This window comes from Gigantopelta aegis, chromosome 4, assembly GCF_016097555.1.
Source record: "Gigantopelta aegis isolate Gae_Host chromosome 4, Gae_host_genome, whole genome shotgun sequence".
NCBI classification, from domain to species: domain Eukaryota; kingdom Metazoa; phylum Mollusca; class Gastropoda; order Neomphalida; family Peltospiridae; genus Gigantopelta; species Gigantopelta aegis.
Genome location: NC_054702.1, coordinates 27,924,904 through 27,945,834, shown reverse-complemented (window position 1 = coordinate 27,945,834; position 20,931 = coordinate 27,924,904). Strand labels below are relative to the sequence as shown.

Below are 20,931 nucleotides of genomic sequence, written 5' to 3'. Positions count from 1 at the left end.
CATTCAATTCCAATAGCGCCATATGCCAAAACAATTTCTGACAGAAACACTAGAAAAATAGGTCACATTGAGTGATACTCCTCCCCCATCCCACATGGAACTTGCATGCAAGGTTTGATGATCCTATATGAATTGATAAGGAAGATATGCTCCAGAAACTCATTTTTTAAGGACATATGGAAAGTTACGAAGGAAATGTTTTATTTAACGATACACTCAACACATTTTAATAATAGTTATATGGTGTCAGACATATGGTTAAGGATCACACAAATATTGACAAAGGAAACCTGCTGTCGCCACTTCATGGGCTACTCTTTTCGATTAACAGCAAGGGATCTTTTATATGTACCATCCCACAGACAGGATAGCACATACCACAGCCTTTGATATACCAGTCGTGGTGCACTGGCTGGAAACTTACGAAGACAGGCATATAAAAACAAAATCCTTCAAAATCTGTTACATTATCAATTAATCACCCCAAAAATTAATTTTTTAAAATAAACCCTTAAAAACGTGTTTTTTTTTGTTTGTTTTTTTACATATCTCAAAAGATTTGTGCAACCAGCATCAAAGTTTCTGGGAATGCCAAATACTCACAACAATATTACACCACTGGTTAAGTTTTAGCGGCAGGTCTCGGTGAGATTTGATCCACTTTGCATATGATGGATACATTACAGTTTCACTTGTTGGACGAATAGCTATAGGCTCTGCCAAATCGGACTGTCCTGATCTCGTAACCCAGGCAACCTGTGTCAGAAAGATGAGAGTTTTTCAGTATTTTTTATTAGAAAAAAAAAAAAAATACAACATAAAATTAATTCTGTCAATCTTCTTAACACGAAGCCGTTCATACATTGTACCTACACGTGTGTAAAGAGGTTCGGTGGTTCATTCTTCCATCAATGTTAAATTTTTTATAATTCCAAGTTTATATTAACTATTTTATCAATATAAAATACTATGAAATAACAATCAAACTCTTTCTCAGGAAATTAATACCCAGAATATGGGGATAGCCCATTCTGTAGTTCGGCTTTTTCATCAGTAGCCAAATGAGGGTATTCTCACATTCTTTTATACATTAATACAAACAAGTTAAAAAATTTAATAACATTTACCAATTCAACATTAACAAGTAAATGGTTATTTTATTAATCTAAGTCAAGAATATGGATAAAATGATAAATTTTGTTTTCTAAGCATTGCCAAAAGTAATGCAAAATTGAGGTTTATGGAGTTATTAACATTGGGTTTTTTCAAGTCACATGATATCAATTTTGTTATTTTGTAACAATTTACTTCTAAATATATAATAAAAATATGAATTAACATACATGTATATCCAACAGTGTTATAATTATAAATAATATCTTCAAAATACAATTTTACAACAATATAAAATTAAGAAAAACAATATACATCACTCCCCTTAAATATCAATTAAAAATACATACCCGGTACAAATTTTTTTTCAATTAGAAATAATGTACTAACAAACAAAATGTTAAAATTAACAAGTTTTTTCCACCGACATTAAACACATTTATTTATTTTAAACCTTTAAAATAACGTTTCCATGACAACATACTTCTGGGGCAAAGTCAGCTATATGTGATTTTTCCTTCTCCAAAGCAGCTTGTGATACAAACATTGGGAAGTAACAATTTTCCACACCGAGTTTCTTGATCTCTGTATCGAAGAATCTCTGTATGACTTCCCAGATGGCGTAGGACCATGGCCGTAGGATGTAGCAGCCGCTAACATCATAGTACTCCACCAGCTCGGCCTTCGTGATCACCTGGGTGTACCAGTCAGAGAGTACCTCATCTTTCTTGGTCTCCAACCCAAGTCTGGAAAAATAAATTGTCAAGGATTGAAATTTAAAAAGTTTGCTTTGTTTAATGACACCACTTGAGCACATTGATTTATTAATCATCAGCTATTGGATGTCAAACATTTGGTAATTTTGACATATAGTCTTAGAGAGGAAACCCACTACATTTTTCCATTAGTAGCAAGGGATCTTTTATATGCTCCATCTCATAGACAGGATAGCATATACCAGTCGTGGTGCACTGGCTGGAAAGAGAAATAGCCCAATGAGCCCACCGACGAGGATCAATCCCAGACTGACCATGCATCAAGTGAGCGCTTTACCACTGGGTTACGTCCCATCTCATCATGGATTGAAGTACAATGATTTATTAGTCATCGGCCAATAGCCAAACATTATGTACAATTGTGACATATAGTCTTACTGGGAAGCTGCTACATTTTTCTGTACGTAGCATGGAATCTTTTAAAGGCTCTTTCTAACAAACACAACAGCATTATGTGTGAATAAAGGCTATTTCAATTTTATAAAATTACACAAAATCCTGTATTAAAATGGCTTTTGAGCTAAAAGGAAAAAGGACCAAGACTGCAAGAGTTAACTCACTTGATTAGTTATGTAGTTTGTATGATCTTTTAAATAGTGATGTAATTAGTATGATAGTGTACAGGGGTATGTACCGAAAATATTAAAATGACATCATATACATACTTGTTTTTAACTGAAGTTGAAATAATTTGTAATATGCTTTGCAGCACTCATGTTATTGGGAATATAAAGTATACAGTAAAATAGATTTAAACTGTACAGCTCAAAGTTCATAATTTTATTATAAAATTAACCTTTAACCCTTACATAGCGTGACGACATGCAACACGTCGTTAATTTAATTATGTTGGATGTAACACCACAGAAAAGCTCACTTCAGGACATAAACCAGCTCAGACACAAAAAGGTACACATTATTCGTTAAGTAATAGGGCATTTTAAGAAATAGATATATTAAAAAATGGAAATGGAAATGTTTTATTTAACAACACACTCAACACATTTTATGTACGGTTATATGGTGTCGGACATATGGTTAAGGACCACACAGATATTGAGGGAGGAATCTTTTCGATTAGCAGCAAGGGATTTTTAATATGCACCATCCCATAGACAGGATAGCACATACCACAGCCTTTGATGTGCACTGGCTGGAGCAAGAAATAGCCCAACGGGCCCATCGATCCCAAACCGACTGCGCATCAAGCGATCGCTTTACCACTGGGCTACGTCTCGCCCCAAACATATTAAAAAAGACAATAACATCTAAAATAATCAATACACGTTCCAAAAGTGTTTTCTTTAATGAAGCTAACCGAGTTATTTTCTTGGGTCCTGCTGCTCCATCTTGCGCTTCGGCCTTGTCCTGCTTCTTCTCCGTTTTATTACCTCCCTTATCGGCTTTATTACCTCCCTTATCGGCTTTCTTTTCTGCCTTCTTCTCTTTCTTGTCTTTTCTAGGAGCACCAGCCACGTCTTGTCCAGTGAGGTCCTTATATTTGGCTTTCAGGTCAAGAAGAACCTGAACCGCTTTGTCAACGTCAGCCTGAATAAAAACATACAGGTAATTTAACTGTTTACTGCAAGTTAGCAATCGGAATAAAAACATACAGGTAATTTAACTGTTTACTGCAAGTTAGCAATCGGAATAAAAACATACAGGTAATTTAACTGTTTACTGCAAGTTAGCAATCGGAATAAAAACATACAGGTAATTTAACTGTTTACTGCAAGTTAGCAATCGGAATAAAAACATACAGGTAATTTAACTGTTTACTACAAATTAGCAATCCGAATCGCTTATCTTAATGTACATGTATGGTAGCTTTTTGTTAAAGGGACATTCCTGAGTTTGCTGCAAGTTTTAAGATGTTATCGACTAACAGAGACTTTTTAACGATTGTAATTACATATCAAATATATTTTTCTATATAAAATATTAGTGGCTGTATATTAAACGTGTTTCTAATCGTTCTAATATTTGTACTAGGTTAAATTTCATTTTATTTCCAAAAATAACTTTTTTTCGTCCATACGAAATTATTTGAAGACAAAATCCAGTTTGGGCTTCTAACAAATATTAAGATGACCAGAGACACATTGAATATACAGACACTGATATTCTAAACAAGAAAATATATTTAATAGGTAAGTTGAATCGTAGAAATATTTTATCAGCCAGAAATATCTTACAATGCAGCAAACTCAGGAATGTCCCTTTAAGACCTACCCTCAAAGCAAACTTGGGCAAGTTTAAATACAATGCTACATAACGTTAGTTTGTTTTGTTAATGACACCACTAGAGCAAATTGATTTATTAATCATCGGCTATTGAATGTCAAACATTTGGTAATTTTGACATATTGTGTTAGTAGCAAGGGATCTTTTATATGCACTATCCCACAGACAGGATAGCAGATATCATGGCCTTTGATTTTCAGGTGTGCTGGCTGGAATGAGAAATAGCCCAGTGGGCCCACCAACGGGGACCAATCCCAAACCAACTGCACATCAAGTGAGCGATTTACCACTAGACTATGTCCCTCCCACACAATGCTACATAAATGAAATTGAAAACAATAGAATAGACCTGTCTAATATATATTGTTAAAAAATATTCAACAATTACTATAAAATGTATTTAAAAGCCTATTAAAGCCGCACACCCTAGTTCCATCCAGCGAAAATAAATTATAATTTGGTTAATCTACAAACCTGTAACACACTTAGATCACATTTTTATCAAATGGAGTGAAAAAGCAGGTTTTATATCGATAAATACCATGGGAATCCCCATGTCCCAATTGCTTGAAATAATTTTGAAAGTTTGTATTCTGATGTCACTGGTAGATGTCGCTCGAAGCACAATGCCTACGTCACGACAAATTTCACAGACTTGGGGTGCGTTCTTTTCACCTCTCCTGGACATGTTCCAACTGTTCTGTCCTGGTTGTATCCCCTGTCCAGATATCGTAGGATGTAGCAAAATTATTGGTTTTAAGGGTTTGTAACGTTTTGTATTGAGATACTTACTTGTCTGAACTTTATTGTTACTGAAAATGTTCACGAACTGTGAAGAAAAATCTCACAAATGAACAACAACAAATCAGATGTTGATTGCGCGACCCGTGCACGAGAAAACAAACCGAACCAAAATGATAACGGTCACGTGGTATACCAACGTCTGTGACATTGAAATGGAAATATCCCGTCTAAAAATAGATTAGACCTTGTCTGCTCAACGGTTTTTTCTCAAACGTGCGTCCGTTTTTCAGAAATACGAAAAATGCATTTTGTGGTATTACAAACACCTGGATTACCAGGATTACCAAAAAACACTTCAGGTGAATGGAAATGTATATTCTAAATAATAAACGGTAAGTAAAGTGCAATTTTATTTGTGAAAACATGGGTTTAATAGCGAAAAACAACGCCGTAATGGTTAACAACTAGCCGTAACTAGGGTGTTTCCCTTTAATTAGGAGCAAAAAAGACTGATCATAACAAAATAACCTTTTTTTCTTCTTCTTCTGGTATTTTCCCCCCAAGGTCATATGCAGAAAATTATGGAATTTTTGTTTTGTATACAACACAAACCTTTGCTGCACCGGAAGTCTTGAGATTTCGGACTTTGTCTCCCTGCTTATCGATTTGAATCTTGAGGCTTTTCGCCTCATCTGTGTCAGTGCTGCTGGTTGCTGTTGACATCTTGTCTGTCGACTTTGCTCCAGCCTCCGCTGGCTTAGCTGCAGTCTCTGATGAAGGTTTCCAGTCCTTGCCAGTCGCACTTTTGTACTGCGCTTTTAGTGATAGTAGGGTCTTCACTTCTGCATCAATTATATTCTGAGAATAGTAAAGACAAAACTAAAAAATAACAAATGTTATTATCATTAATGATCAGCATGCAGGCTAAAAAAAAAAGAGAGGAAAAAGTGAAAAATTGAATAAATGCAGAGAGTGAAAAATTGACAATATTTAGAAAGCAATAATCATCTTAAAAAATTAAAAACTCTAGTCTTCTTTACAAACCTATATAAATACTTATAATTTTCTATGCGTTTAAAATTATAACATTAAAAATCTTAAGAAAATTAGCTTTTACAATCTTAATATAATATTAAAAATAAACACACACCCCCCCACTAATAATGCCAACTTACTGTGTATAAAATAATCATGTAGATCCTTGAATACTGTCAGTATCGACTAATATAATTTAATTTCTAAGCTGAATTTATACTTTTGAGGGAAGAATTGCACAACATAATGATATTGTTACACTACAGTAAACACTACTGGTAACCAAAAGGGGTAACATTTAGAGGAAACACATCACAGTGTACAGGGCTATAGCTCTGGCACTAGCCAAATTCGCCAATTACGAATCTGAAACACATCTGGCAACTTTTATTTAAATTTGGTGAAAGAAGTTCATGTCATGATTGTTATTTTGTTGAAAATAATGGTGGGTTTCTGCAATTTTTGAAATTTAATAGATAATTTGGCTAAATGTTCTACACACCCAGAGCTTGCCATGGTGTACATGTATGAGCACATTCCCCCAAGACAGGACTTACTGTCAACAAAGAGATTACAAAAAAATTCCAAAATTAATTATATAATCTACACATGGTACATGTATGTACACAATAATATAACCAGGATGTAACAGAAACTTTATCTTGCTATTAATTTAAACCCTTCAGTGTTTTCCCATACACAAATTATTTGTATGTATCGTTTTCAGAAATACGAGATATAGCTTAAATTCATTCCATCAAACAATTCTTTATATATAAAAAAATATTTGAAAACCTGATTTAAAACACTTACATACCAAACTGTTTTTTGCTGCAAGTCGGCTAAGAAGGAAGGAAGGAAATGTTTTATTTAACAACACACTCAACACATTTTATTTACGGTTATATGGCGTTGGACATATGGTTAAGGCCCACACAGATATTGAGGGAGGAAACCCACTGTCGCCACTTCATGAGCTACTCTTTTCGATTAGCAGCAAGGGATCTTCTATATGCACCATCCCACAGACAGGATAACACATACCACAGCCTTTGATGTACCAGTTGTGGTGCACTGGCTGGAGCAAGAAATAGTCCAATGGGCCCACTGACAGGGATCGATCCCAAACCGACCGTGCATCAAGCGAACGCTTTACCACTGGACTACATCTGGCTCCTTGGCTCAAGTCAGAGAGTTACTAGCAGTAGTGAGAAGTCTAAATCACCATAATATTCTGGTTCTAAACCGATTTCAAAAATAAAACAACAACACAGATATCAAGAAATTGACTTGTGTAGTGTCACTACATATAACAACGTGTAAAATCAGAGTAAACATAGCTTGTCAGAACCAGACCTGTAAATATTCAAACTAAAATACATCTGTTCAAAGCAGCAATTACTACCAATTAATAAATGTATTTGTTAAGGCCTTACCTACATGTAACAATAATAGAAAAACCCCCCACCCAATATGTTTTACTGTTAGAATCTCACATCTTACATGTAATTCCACGTGTGCAGTTCCCAGTATTTACATTGTACACTGCACTGAGTCACTGACCTAATTTCAGTATCTTGGCATTCTTTAGAAACAGGCCAACCCATTGATTGATATTCATTTGTGTGTACTGTAGTTGTGAAGGAGCCGATCCGGTTGAACAGCTGTAAAGGCCATCTTTGGATAACTATATTCATGCATCACAGAACAGCTGCATTTATTTATTTATTACTTTGTTTATTTTCTGCAAAAATCACATGGTGTTAACTTATAGAGATGAGGAAAATAAAAACAATAAATTAAAAACGTATTTAACACAAAAATAATCGTACATAATTTGATTTAGAAATAATTATTTCTTATTAAACATAACTACTATGTCAGTCGGAGATGCATGTAATTTTATAGACTGTATGAAAACCAGGCTTTAAATAGAAAATCTCATCTGGAAAACTAAACTTTTTAGTGATCCTGTTTTATTTATGTTCAGAATGTTTTTCTTTTCTGTATGACCATAATCTGGACTGAGATTTGTTACATGGTGTTATCTTAAGCAATGTTTATCTTGTCTTGAGAAATGTTGACTTAATGCTGCATTTGTGTGTGTATATGTGTGTGTTTTTAATTATATATATAACTCAACAACGAAAGTTTAGCAAATATCTCTTATAACGTCTAAATTTGCCATGGTTGAATAAACTTAAAAGAAAACCAGGTCGTCCTGTTGTGTTAAGGCAAAGGTTGATGAGTTTATCACTTTATGTTGTTTGTAAATGGAAAACATTTCAGATGTGAATATTAATTAAATAAAAATAGGTTAATTTATAAATGTTATGCCATTTCTTTTAACATTAACCAAACTTTCATTGTTGAGTATACATACATATACCTGTATGTGTGTGTGTATATATATATATATATATATACTCTTAAAAAGACCCTCTAATAAGAATTTAAAATTGCCAAAATTATAAGGTATATTAGCTGTGGGGAATGGTTATATGATAATAGTGAATTAATTGGGTAAATATTACAACCGGTAGTTCAGTATTACATTAGGTTTTATGACCACCAAAGATCTTGAAGGATGATTGGGGTGAAATTTGAAAGTTGACGTTGTTTTAACTTTTATCAGTAAATTGCAAATTCAAACAATAAAAATGACTAAAAACAAAACAATAACAATGTATGATCAACAGAATGAAAAAGATTGACAGAAATAATGTTTCTCAGTGATTAACCAACCTTCCTGGAAATTGTCAAAATTGAGATGACAGCCCACGCACGTGTAAGGGGCAACTGCGTGATGCACGTGCAAACTATGGAATGTGTTTTGGTGTGTTGATAAACAGACCTGAACATTCATTACTAGGATGGCTGTGGTCAAAACATACGTTCGGTCTAATAGTTGATAGATTCCAATTCCTTGAATTACTCATGTATACATTTAAGAACAAACAACAAGAGTACCAGTGAGGTACATGTACATGATACGCCTGTCAGGAGTTTGATGGAAAACCATAGATATTTCTGAATATGTTACAGGTATGTTTCAATTCTAATTATGTGAAATGTTTGCAATGGGATAGATCAACAGTTCAAAGGCCAAACAAGATTTTCCTGTGATGGTCAGAATATAGACAAATTATTTGATTTTTTTTGTATCACAGTGACCTAGTAATAAATTGTATGTGACACAATGAATGAATGAATGAATATTTAATGACACGCCAGCACAAAAATGCACATCGGCTATTTTTTGTCACAAACGGCAAGTTTGCTGATGACAAGTTGTAGTGCTGCATCTTACCATAGAAGAAACTGTTTATTTAGTGCTGAGCTTGTACAACATACCCCAGTATAGATCCATTAAGAAATGTAAGGCATCTATAAAAACTTGAAATAGTTATCGTTCTAAATGTAAACCATATACTTTGTTGACTATTTAATTTGTAGGGTGGCTATAAAAATAATAATTTGATTATTAATTAAAAACATTTCAGTAGAACACTGAAACAGGGATTGAGAGCACTTTGTATGTTGTTAATTTTCAACAATGAAACATTCGTCATGTATCGTGCCTAAAAATAATTATTTTCCTAAATCTAACACCACAGGTCGAGAAAATTGCAAGAAGGTGTATACTACCAAATCAAATCCCATAGACGACAATAGTAACATATGTGGCTAAAACTCCTACATGCAGCGTATCAATCGACACAAATGCCACGGATATAAATACTACCACCTCTCACACTTAAAGTGAATCAGAAAGAATTGGGGGTCAAGCTGCTCGTTTCGTCTATGACTACCCTAGTTCCGCACAAAATTCGCGTACTTTTTTTTACAGGTACCCTATACATGTTTCAAGCACAAGGCTACTTGACACACTGGTACTAGATGAAATAGAACTGCATATTTTTTTAACCCAGATGAAACTATTATTTTTTACAACCAACACACTCACATTTACAACCAATCACAGAACTTGTGGTGTTCACTTCTCTATCAAACGTTCGATGCACCTCGAACTTTGACCCAGCCGGAAGTTATTTGGTTTAGTACTACCAAGAAACCTTTGTGAAATAAACACTGCTATGAAATAGCATAAAATATTCTGAAATATCTATAAATGTATTTATTGTTCATTATAGTGTATCTAATATATAAAAAGGTCTTGAAAATTATAAATGCTTTCAACCTTTTTTGTTTTGTTTAGGTGAGCAGAAAAGTTGGCCTACACCGACCATAAGTTCAGCCAGCAAACATTTTGCTAACGTTCGCGAACTATTTTATTGCAGGGCATAACACATGAATTTTTCAGACAACCAATATGTCATTCATGCAGTTTTAGTGTTTACACAACAATTTTCTTCAGTAGTTAGATACAAATGAAAAGGTTAATGGGCAACAATAATCAAATGAGAATCTAAGACGGTGGCACGAGATCTTGTACACGGCGGTGCATGTTAATAATACTACAGTAGGAGCACTTTATACCAACACTACTACATACTCCCCCCCTCAAGTGAAGCTACGTCCCGGAGCTGTGGGCCACGGGTAGTTGAACTGTTACGGGTCCTGACTTGGTTATAATTGTGTTCTTGTGTTAAGAACACGCCCAGTCCCTATGTCGGCTCCAAATGTAACAGATAAAAATCAACCTCCACTGAGGGGATTCGAACCACAGACTCTCAGTGTGAGAGTCCAGTGCTCTACCAACTGAGCTAATAGGGAAATTCCCACTAGCTACTGCCAGTAGGAGCACTTTATACCAACACTACTACACTTTCCTCAGTGTAATTAAATTGCATCGGTATATAATATAATATTCTATGAAACTACCCATAAAGGTTCTTTGACGTGCTTCAAACACCAAATATCTTGATGTCAAGATCGAGTATTAAAATTTCAACAAATGTCCGTAAATTGTAAATATGTTGGTGGCTTGCCAATGTAGGTAGCGTTTTATAACGAAAGTGACAGTGGTCATGAAGGAAATAGCTGGACATGTTCACAGGTATCCCCAAACAATAACGTTGGATATGTTATACTTATATTATATAATATATATGTAACTATAGTATATGTACTGGCAATTTCTGTTTGTGGGTACCTGTGGACACACTGAACGACGGAGGGAAAGCTGGTTAGAACATTACCATCAAGCACATATGACGTACATCTAGTTCAGGGATTTCCCACTGCACGCACTTTTCCAAAACATTGATATTAGCCAACACACATTTGTTTTAATTTTCTGACGACCGATTACAGCTTTTGCACGAATGATCCGTCGTTTATGTTGATATTGGTTTTGCATAACCGACAGACGAACGATATAATCCTTGATGCCAAATTTTCTGCTCTGTGATTGGTTCCCAACATGTACACTTGGTTTACATGAAGCGCATAAATCAGTCTGGCTGGCATTTTTCTGCTCAGTCTGGTTGAACTCAGCCCAGTAAAATTTCACCTAATCAGCAGCAACGTTTACTCTAAACATGTGCCAATTCAGACTGTCAAACATTTAACAGTGTCATCTTTTATTAATGTTCAGGGGCCTATTTCACAAAACATCGTAAGTTTACGTCTGTGACTAGCAGTTATACCGGGCATACATTTACAAGTGTTTGGCTTCTATTTCACGAATAAAATTACGGAAGGAGCACAAAAGAAAATGAAATACGTGAACTTCTAACTATATTTGTTGTACTATAACAGTAATAAGAACTGTGGTTTAGTTGTAGATTTACGTTTACGTGCAAAACTAGGCTTACGATGTTTTGTGAAATTGGGCCCTGGACACAACACTGAATACTTGTAATTTTTAGATATATATCAGAATTAAATTCATAACTTTCATTCCTCCACTAATGTGATAAACATTTTAAAAAAAAAGTTTTTATATTTATGGTTTGTGTTCATGATACAAAATGATACAAACCTCACAGTGACTATGATTTTTTGAAACACTATTTGGCAAATGTCACCTTTTAAATGTTTTTATAATTTTAATTTTTGTTCCTTTCTTTTTTTTAAACCCCACCCCCGGTAGTGATGGGAACGATTAACAATTTTATTTTCCCCCACCCCTGCCACAAACCTTTACTTCGATCCCTTTCGAGTTTACTCATAACATTAAAGTTACATGTTAGTGACTGGTACAAATGCTACAAGAACGAACCAGATGTCCCTATCCGAAACTGGCTCTGTGTTTCGGACAGTGGTATCAGGTTTCTTTGTGCAATATTTGTAGAGCTGGGCGATATGCTGTATATACCGTTTGGTATCGGTATCATGTCAATACCGATTTACCATACTGAGCAAATCTCAAAATAAAAAAAATTCGGTATTGAAAAATGTTTTACGCCATTTAGTATAGCAATAACAATATTTCTGTTAACACAAAATAGCTTTAAAAAAAAAAAAAAAGAGAGAGAGAATGTGTATGGAATTTAATTTTATTTAGATTAAATTAGTGGGTGAAACTTAACTGGGTGAAAGCAGAATACACCAAAAATACCACTCAATATCAGTATCGGCATGGGTACTGTATCAATACTGAATAACGTACTGATACCGAGGTAAATCAACCCAAAAATACTGATACCTAACCTGAAATTTCAATACTGCCTAGTTCTAAATATTTGTACAAAAACATATAAATATAAACATATATAAAACAAGAATTTTAAGAGTAATGCTCAAGCAGTATATGTCTCCTACAGGCCCCATATTTTTGTTTGTATCAGTTCAAGGGCCATAACTCTCTGAAAAATCAGTAAATCCCCTGGGAAGTCAAATTTATTTGGTAACAGTAAATGGTAAAGCTATTCAAAACATTTCAACTTAATATTTTGAGGTATTCCAGGAAAAAAAGATCATAAAACAAATTTTCAAATCTCCTAAGTTCAAGGGCCGTAACTGTCAAAAATGGGTAACAGTACAAGATAAAGCACACAATTTTAGCTCAAAATCTTGAGCCATTGTAAAAAAAAGTCTGAAAAACTATGTCTTACAGACAGATAGACAGACAGACAGAAGGATGGAGATGAAACCAGTAGTGACCTCCAGTTGGACCGCTAGGTGACTAATAATCAAACTATGTCTTACAGACAGATAGACAGACAGACAGAAGGATGGAGATGAAACCAGTAGTGACCTCCAGTTGGACCGCTAGGTGACTAATAATCAAACTATGTCTTACAGACAGATAGACAGACAGACAGAAGGATGAAGATGAAACCAGTAGTGACCTCCAGTTGGACCGCTAGGTGACTAATAATCAAACTATGTCTTACAGACAGATAGACAGACAGACAGAAGGATGGAGATGAAACCAGTAGTGACCTCCAGTTGGACCGCTAGGTGACTAATAATCAAACTATGTCTTACAGACAGATAGACAGACAGACAGAAGGATGGAGATGAAACCAGTAATGACCTCCAGTTGGACCGCTAGGTGATTAATAATCAAACTAAAGGTGTGAAATTTTGAAATCGACATTTTTAACAGTAATAACACACTCTGGTCCTATTCTCAAATATAAACAGAATAGGGCTAGAGGAAATTCATGCTGAAAAATAACTGGCATTTTTTTGGGTGGGATTCAAGGAATGACCATAAATAAAATTTATGGATTAAAAACATCACAGAAAAAATTGCATTATTATCGGAAACAATAAAAGACTAATAAAACATTGAAAACATCATTGAAAAACTTCTATGAGTCTGAAACAAACTGTCTAATTAAAAGTAACTGGACTGCGGTCGATTTGTGCTACAACAACTGATACATACTGTTTGTCAGTCCCTGTCTCTCGGTAGGTGTTAATATGTATTCAACGAACCCACCTACTGACAAGGCTTGAAACATTGTTTTTCAAGGCCTTTACAAAGCCTCCATAATGTTAAGACTTCAAATTCAAGGACTTTTCAAGACTATGTAGGGTTGGGATGTATCTAAGTAGGCAGTGCGCTCAGGTAACAGGATTGAACCATCTCCATGGACCCATTTCTTTTTTCATCGGAACCAGTGAACCACATCTTGTATATAAAAGGTTATGGTATGTGTTGTTCTGTCTGTGCATATAAAAGATCCTTTGTTACTAACGGGAAAATATAATGGATTTCCTCCGATAACTGCAAGTCATAATAATTAAATGTCTGAAATCCAACAGATGAAGATCAATTAATCAATGTGCTCTAGTGGTGACATTAAACAAAATTAACTGTACTTCATAAGGCTCCACTTCAAATTCAAGGCTGTGCGAACCCTGAGTGTGAAGGGGATTGGAATTATGTTTACAAGTGAAAGGGAAGGAAGGAAATGGTTTATTTAATGATGCACTCAACACATTTTATATACGGTTATATGGTGTCGAATATATGGTTACGGACCACACGGATATTGAGAGAGGAAACCCACTGTCACCACTTCATGAGCTGCTCTTTTTGATTAGCAGCAAGGGATCTTTTATATGCACCATCCCATAGACAGGACAGCACATACCACAGCCTATGATGTACCAGTCGTGGTGCACTGCCTGGAGCGAGAAATAGCCCAATGGGCCCACTGACGGGGACTGATCCCAAACCAACCACGCATCAGGTGAGCGCTTTACCACTGGGCTACGTCTCGCCCCTACAAGTGAAATGGGAAACACCAAACTGTGTTTTACCCCTTCAGGTGCTAAATACCCCATCACAATACCAAGGGCTATACCACTACCATGTAACCTACCTTCTCTGCTTTCTTTGACTTCAGGTCTCGAACTGTATTTCCCTGTGTGACAATTTTGTTGTTCAAGTCATTCACATTAACCTGCGATGGACTCGCTTCTTTTGAAGGCGTGCTTCCAGGCTTCCAGTCTTTGCCAGTGGCCGATTTGTAGTCAGCTTTCAGAGACAACAGTTCTTTAACAGCGGCATCAATGTCAGGCTGCAAGTTGATCAAATATATATATATATATATATATATATATATATATATATATATATATATATATATATATATATATAAAAAGATGTAAATCTGATCTAATATTGTTGAAGAAAGCACCAGTATTAACATGTGTTAATGTTTTTCACTTAGTATTGCTAATAACTGGTCTTGAACTAATTTTTTTTTAATTTACAAAACTATACACAATACAGCAAACATTTTGTTTAGTATCGTGTCTTGCTTTTCTAAACAATTTTCAGAAAATACTGAACAATTCTAAAACATTAAATAATAGTTCTTAATCAATATTTTTAAAACAAAATATTCCCCATGCATGTAAATCTTAATTATTTTATATACCAGCACAGATGTAAACATTTTTTTTATATCTACACACAAATTAGTTAAGACAAAAACTGTAATAATGAAAATTTCCAACTTCTTTTTCTCTCTCTCTAGGATTATTGACTATTTTAGTACATGTAATATTTTATACATTCCGATCATCATTTATAAGTGATTCACAATCCCAAACAATGGCTAATCCCTGAATTTGACAGTATTTTTAAATACCTTGGTTGCCTTGTTAGCCTTCAGATCACGGACTTTGTTTCCCTGCATGACAATCTTGTTGTTCAAGTCGTCCACATCAGTCTGTGGTTTGTTGTCTGTCTGTGGTTTGTTGTCTGTCTTCAGTGCGTCCGGCTTCCAGTCTTTCCCAGTGGCAGACTTAAACTCAGCTTTCAAAGACAGCAACATCTTGACAGCAGCATCAATATCACCCTGCAAATAAAAGGAAAAGGATGTATGTAAAGAAAAAAGAAGAGATGTTTTATTCAACACATTTGTAATTATGTAGTTATATTACAAAATAACAATGGACATATGGTTAAGGACCACACACATAATAACAATGGACATATGGTTAAGGACCACACACATAATAACAATGGACATATGGTTAAGGACCACACACATAATAACACAGGAAGGAAGGAAATGTTTTATTTAACGACGCACTCAACACATTTTATTTATGGTTATATGGCGTCAGACATATGGTTAAGGACCACACAGATATTGAGGGAGGAAATCCACTGTTGCCACTTCATGAGCTATTCTTTTTGATTAGCAGCAAGGGATCTATTATATGCATCATCCCACAGACAGGGTAGTACATATCATCACATTTGCTACACCAGTGGTCAAGCACTGGCTGGAATACGAATTAGCCCAATAATCCCACTGACGGATAGACCGCACATCAGGTAACTGTTTTACCACTGGGCTATGACCCCGCATCCTGGAATATATGTTTTGTAATACCTCAGCACATTGTTTAATTGGTGGTCATTTGTATGCAACACATGGCAATTGCCACATGTGCTTTAGACGAGAGAAGAAACGTTGCTACTTCTGATTAAATGTAAAGGATATTGCATGTACAAGATGAAGATTAAATAAGCAATATCACAAGATGCAGGGATAGCTCTAGGTCAGCAGAATTTTTTTGCCAAGTTCTCTATTAAATAAAAAAATTGCAGAAACCCACCATTATTTTCAATATCAATCATAACGTGAAATTATTTCACTAAACTGAAATTAAATTCACCAGCTGTGTTTAAAATTTGCAATTGGCAAATTTGGCGAGTGGCAGCCCTGGGATGAGAATGAAAAGGAAGAAAATGTTCTATTTAACTCAACACATTTTATTTATCGTTATATGGCGTCAAACACATGGTTACCGACCACACAGATATTGAGAGAGGAAACCCGCTGTCGCCACTTCATAGACTACTCTTTTCGATTAGCAGCAGGGATCTTTTATATGCACCATCCCACAGACAGGATAACACATACCACAACCTTTTACATACCAGTCGTGGTGCACTGGCTGGAGTGAGAAATAGTCCAATGGGAATGAGAAATGACATCTGCGAACATTTATTATTCTAACTAAACTCATGTACCTAATGCAAAACCAAACACACGTTATGAAACAAAGACTTACTTTAGAAGCTTTTTCTCCCTTCAGTTTTCTGACCGTGTCTCCCTGAACTCGGATTCTGTTGTCGATATCCGCCATGTTAGTTGACTCTTTCACAGCGGGAGGCTGTTCGTCTTGAGGAGACTTCTCAGCAGCTTTGCCTTTCTTACTCTGAGCTTTCTGTTTTCAGAAAAACAATACAGTACACGATCAGATCCAATGGTTACAAGATGCGCATTTGATTATTAAATCTCAGAAGATTCACCGCTCTTACTCTAAGCTTTCCTGTTTTTGGAACTGGATAGAAATACAGGTTTAATAACATTTCAGCATATTTTAAACTATGGCCATTAAGTGTCTAATATATAGTTATTTCGATAACTGGTTAATGAAGAGAGAAAAAACTGCTACCACTACATATACTATTCCTATACATTAAAAAATACCCCTAATAATTCCTGTGCGGTACTTGAGGAAGGAAATGTTTTATTTAATGATGCACTCAACACATTTTATTTATGGTTATATGGCACAGTTGTGGAGCACTGGCTGGAGTGAGGACTAGCCCAATGGGCCCATAAACATGGATCGATCCCAGATTGAACGCTCATCAAGCGAACGCTTTACCACTGGGCTACATCCCGTCCCCGGTACATGAGGAGTAAGAAGCATATGCCCCAGTAACAAAAAGTCTATGAACAGACAGACGCCATACCATAATACAACCCAGCAATTCTGTTTTCACAACACAAATGTTTAATTTTTGTTTCAAGTTTGGCCCAAGCTGAAAAACCTCGACAATCAATTTATTACCTCTTTGACACTGACATCTGGCTTGTGCTTGGAACCAGCTGTTGGCATCTCTTTCTGATGTCCATCTGGGATGTGGAACAAGATACATGGGCTGGCTTTTCCAGTATACCGGCTGAAATGTAAACACAAACCAGTATTGAGAAAAACTTTATAATGTAATAAGCTAAATATTTCATGCAGATCTAAAACTACTTGTTAATGACAGATATAGGCAGATGATTATAAACTATGAAGTTCAGTCTTTAGGTTTTAACAAAGTCTTTGCCATATAAATAGCATACAGTTATGTTAATGGATGTTTATTGAGAACACATTATGGGTGACAACAAAGTTAAAGTCTGTTTGTCAAGTCTTGAATCTGAACTTTTAAAAGTTTTTTAAGCATGGGCCTTGGTTCGTTTAAATTTTCTCTGCAAATAAATATCAACTGATATTTTTAAAAGGAAAATGTGATATCAGGAGGGAAAATGAGGTACACAGAATATGGTCGAAGATACATAGAATATGGTCGAAGGTACATAGATTATGGTCGAAGGTACACAGAACATGGTTGAAGACTTGGCTTTGTGCTTCTTTGCACTTTTTCTAACCACTATAATATATTCAGTTCGTAAAGCATGAAAAACAAGACCACTAATTTTTTAAATGCTGAATATAATAACTACTTATCATAGGTTTCAATGTGAAAACATGAAAGGTAATCTACCGTGTTAGGCTGACAACTTGTAACCAATTTCTCGAGTAACAAGCATACCTCCACAGCATAGGACTAGCTCTGGCACTCACCAAGTTTGCCAATGGTGAATTTTCAAAGCAATTGGCAAATTTTATTTTCATTTGGCGAATAAATTTTATGCAACAATTGTTATTGTATTAGAACTGGGGTTTTGTAATTACTGAAGATTAAATAGATGATTTGGCAAAATGTTCTGCTCACCCAGAGTTAGCAATGTTTATGTACTAAGTTGAATGAAACAGAAGACAAAGACAAACCTGACTGGCTCATATGGCTGGTCACAGATGTAGTAACCTCGTCGCTGAAGCTGGATTATCTCCCCTTTCTTCAGAGAAGACAGGCATGGATCTCCAAGCATAACATATTCTTTCTGTTAAAGAGCACAAAAATGTATTGACAATTATATTGGAATAAATAAATAAATAAATAAATAAATATAATGTACACATGGACTGAGAACTGCTTATGTCCATTCTTTTTAACATTGAAGTAGTCCACAATTTCATTTTTTCTTTCTTTTTCAGTAGATTGTCCTTTTAGTTTTATTTTGGGCTTTTTGTTGATTTTTGTTGATTTTGTTTTGGGGGATAGGGTATACATGTAAAATGATGATTTCAAAGTTATATAATATGAAAAAGTAAATAAAGCTGGTTCGTCTTCATATTTTCTAGAAGATTTTAAACACAATAAATTGTGGGGGGTTTTCTCTAATAAACCTATGACCCTGGACTTGGCTAGCTGCTCACCTTCGAGTCCATATTGACATACTGCTTGAAGTCTTCCTCCTTTCCCAGCACTGGCTTGGTGATGATGTGATCAAAATGAACACACACAGACGGTGTGAACTTCGCCTGGTCCGTCTCGGCCAGCCAGGTTATCTTCTGAGTTTTCTTGTAGTCCTGCAAGCAAAATATGAATAAAATAACAAAAATTAAAGTAAGATAAGTATTTTGTTCTAAATACATTTTTTTTTTTTATAACACCCCCCCCCCCCCCCCCCTAAAAAAACCCCAAACCCCATAAAAAACCCACAAAAAAACCAACAACCCCACAACAGTATTTTGACAACAGCAAATAATAATTTTGGAGAGCAACAGTTTAAAAATTTGTAGGAAAAGACAATCCAAAAGGAACAGAACTAAATGTTCATGATCTTATGGGTTTTTAATTGTTTTTTTTCTTTTAAATTATTTGTGTTAAATATATCATAGACACTTCATGACCGTAGAATTAATTAATATACAGTAGAATCTCGCTGGGTCAAACAGTGAAGGGTTGAATACACGGCAACGCTTGAACCAAAAATGAAGTCCAGGGGTGCACAAATGTGAAATTGTGATGGTTGGTTGCCCAACATCATCTCTTGGTTGCCCACATATTTCATAAAAGTTTTATGAATATAATTTTGAACTGTCATTAAAATGAAACTGAAATTTAAAATGTTTTTGTTATTATCATTACTTATCAGTTTAGTTTTATTCCTTTAATGTTGTTTTATTCCTTTTTTAACATTATTTATCTACAGCTCATCTTTGCTTTGGCTGTCAGTCACAATACTTTCATGAACTGGATGGTTATTGGTGTAGTTTGTGGCCCTTCACCCACCATTCAATAACACGAACAATTCCAATGACGCAAAACGCTGCAGAAATTGCTTAATTGTTGAACGGCTCCTTAGAGTGAGAAAGCACGGGAACACTCTGTAAAACAGTGTACACGTGACAATCACGAGTAGCAGGCCTGATCTGCATTTTCAGTGATGCCAAACATTTTGTCTCATGTCAAACTGACCCAACTTAGTACTATTAGTTTGTCCCTATCCGGATTATTTCGCCACAAATACATATTTTATATTGACTATATTACTAAACCATTTAACAAAAATACAATTTAATTCATAAAAATACAAAGAACTTAAAACATGAAAAACATGTTTTACAAAATGCAGAACTCGTTTTGAAGTAAAGTTAATAATGACAACATTTAAGAAATATTTTATTAGTAATTAGACTAAGCACAAGTCGTCAGTAGTGGGATGCGTCAACAAAGTTTTTAGGGTGAATAAGAAATATTTTATGGCGAGAATTGGTAGGAACCAGCTAGTTTGGGGACGAAATATCTGGCATATGGCTTTTCCAAATGCCTCCTGCCAAAATCATGCACGGTGGACGCCGAGTGGATGGCAGCGTTTGGGTGGATATTTATATCGCCTGTCAGTCAAGTTGTCAGTGCCAATACTTTTGAATTGCCTGTGACTGTTCGAGTGTCGTGAAGTTTTGTTTTTTATTTTGTGTTTTATGATTATCTTGGATGCCCGTCGGGCAACTGTTTGACAAAGAATGGTTGCCTGCAACATATTTTGGTTGTCCCGGGCACGTGGACAACCGATTTGTGCACCCCTGATGTTGACCGAATGGTTAGATCGAACTACGCGATGGGGTTCGAGTCAACGGAATTCAAATGTATATACATATTGCATTTGTTATTGATTGTTCTGATGTGGATACCAATTCAAAAGCTATTTCAGATCTAAGA

The 20,931-nt window shown here is 35.3% G+C and overlaps 1 protein-coding gene across 2 annotated transcripts in view; it reads right to left on the bottom strand.

Annotated features, from left to right (window-relative positions):
• LOC121370301 (bifunctional glutamate/proline--tRNA ligase-like) overlaps positions 1-20,931 on the bottom strand; it is a 62,109-nt gene that overhangs the window by 13,410 nt on the left and 27,768 nt on the right. For both annotated transcript variants that reach the window (XM_041495440.1, XM_041495441.1), the window contains exons 16-25: positions 19,143-19,295; positions 18,654-18,766; positions 17,661-17,772; positions 16,872-17,027; positions 15,434-15,643; positions 14,660-14,857; positions 5,490-5,735; positions 3,208-3,437; positions 1,598-1,859; positions 604-756 (exon numbers count right to left, since the gene is read on the bottom strand). In XM_041495440.1, the coding sequence (XP_041351374.1) occupies positions 604-756; positions 1,598-1,859; positions 3,208-3,437; positions 5,490-5,735; positions 14,660-14,857; positions 15,434-15,643; positions 16,872-17,027; positions 17,661-17,772; positions 18,654-18,766; positions 19,143-19,295 (1,833 nt within the window). The remainder of the gene's footprint in view (positions 1-603; positions 757-1,597; positions 1,860-3,207; positions 3,438-5,489; positions 5,736-14,659; positions 14,858-15,433; positions 15,644-16,871; positions 17,028-17,660; positions 17,773-18,653; positions 18,767-19,142; positions 19,296-20,931) is intronic.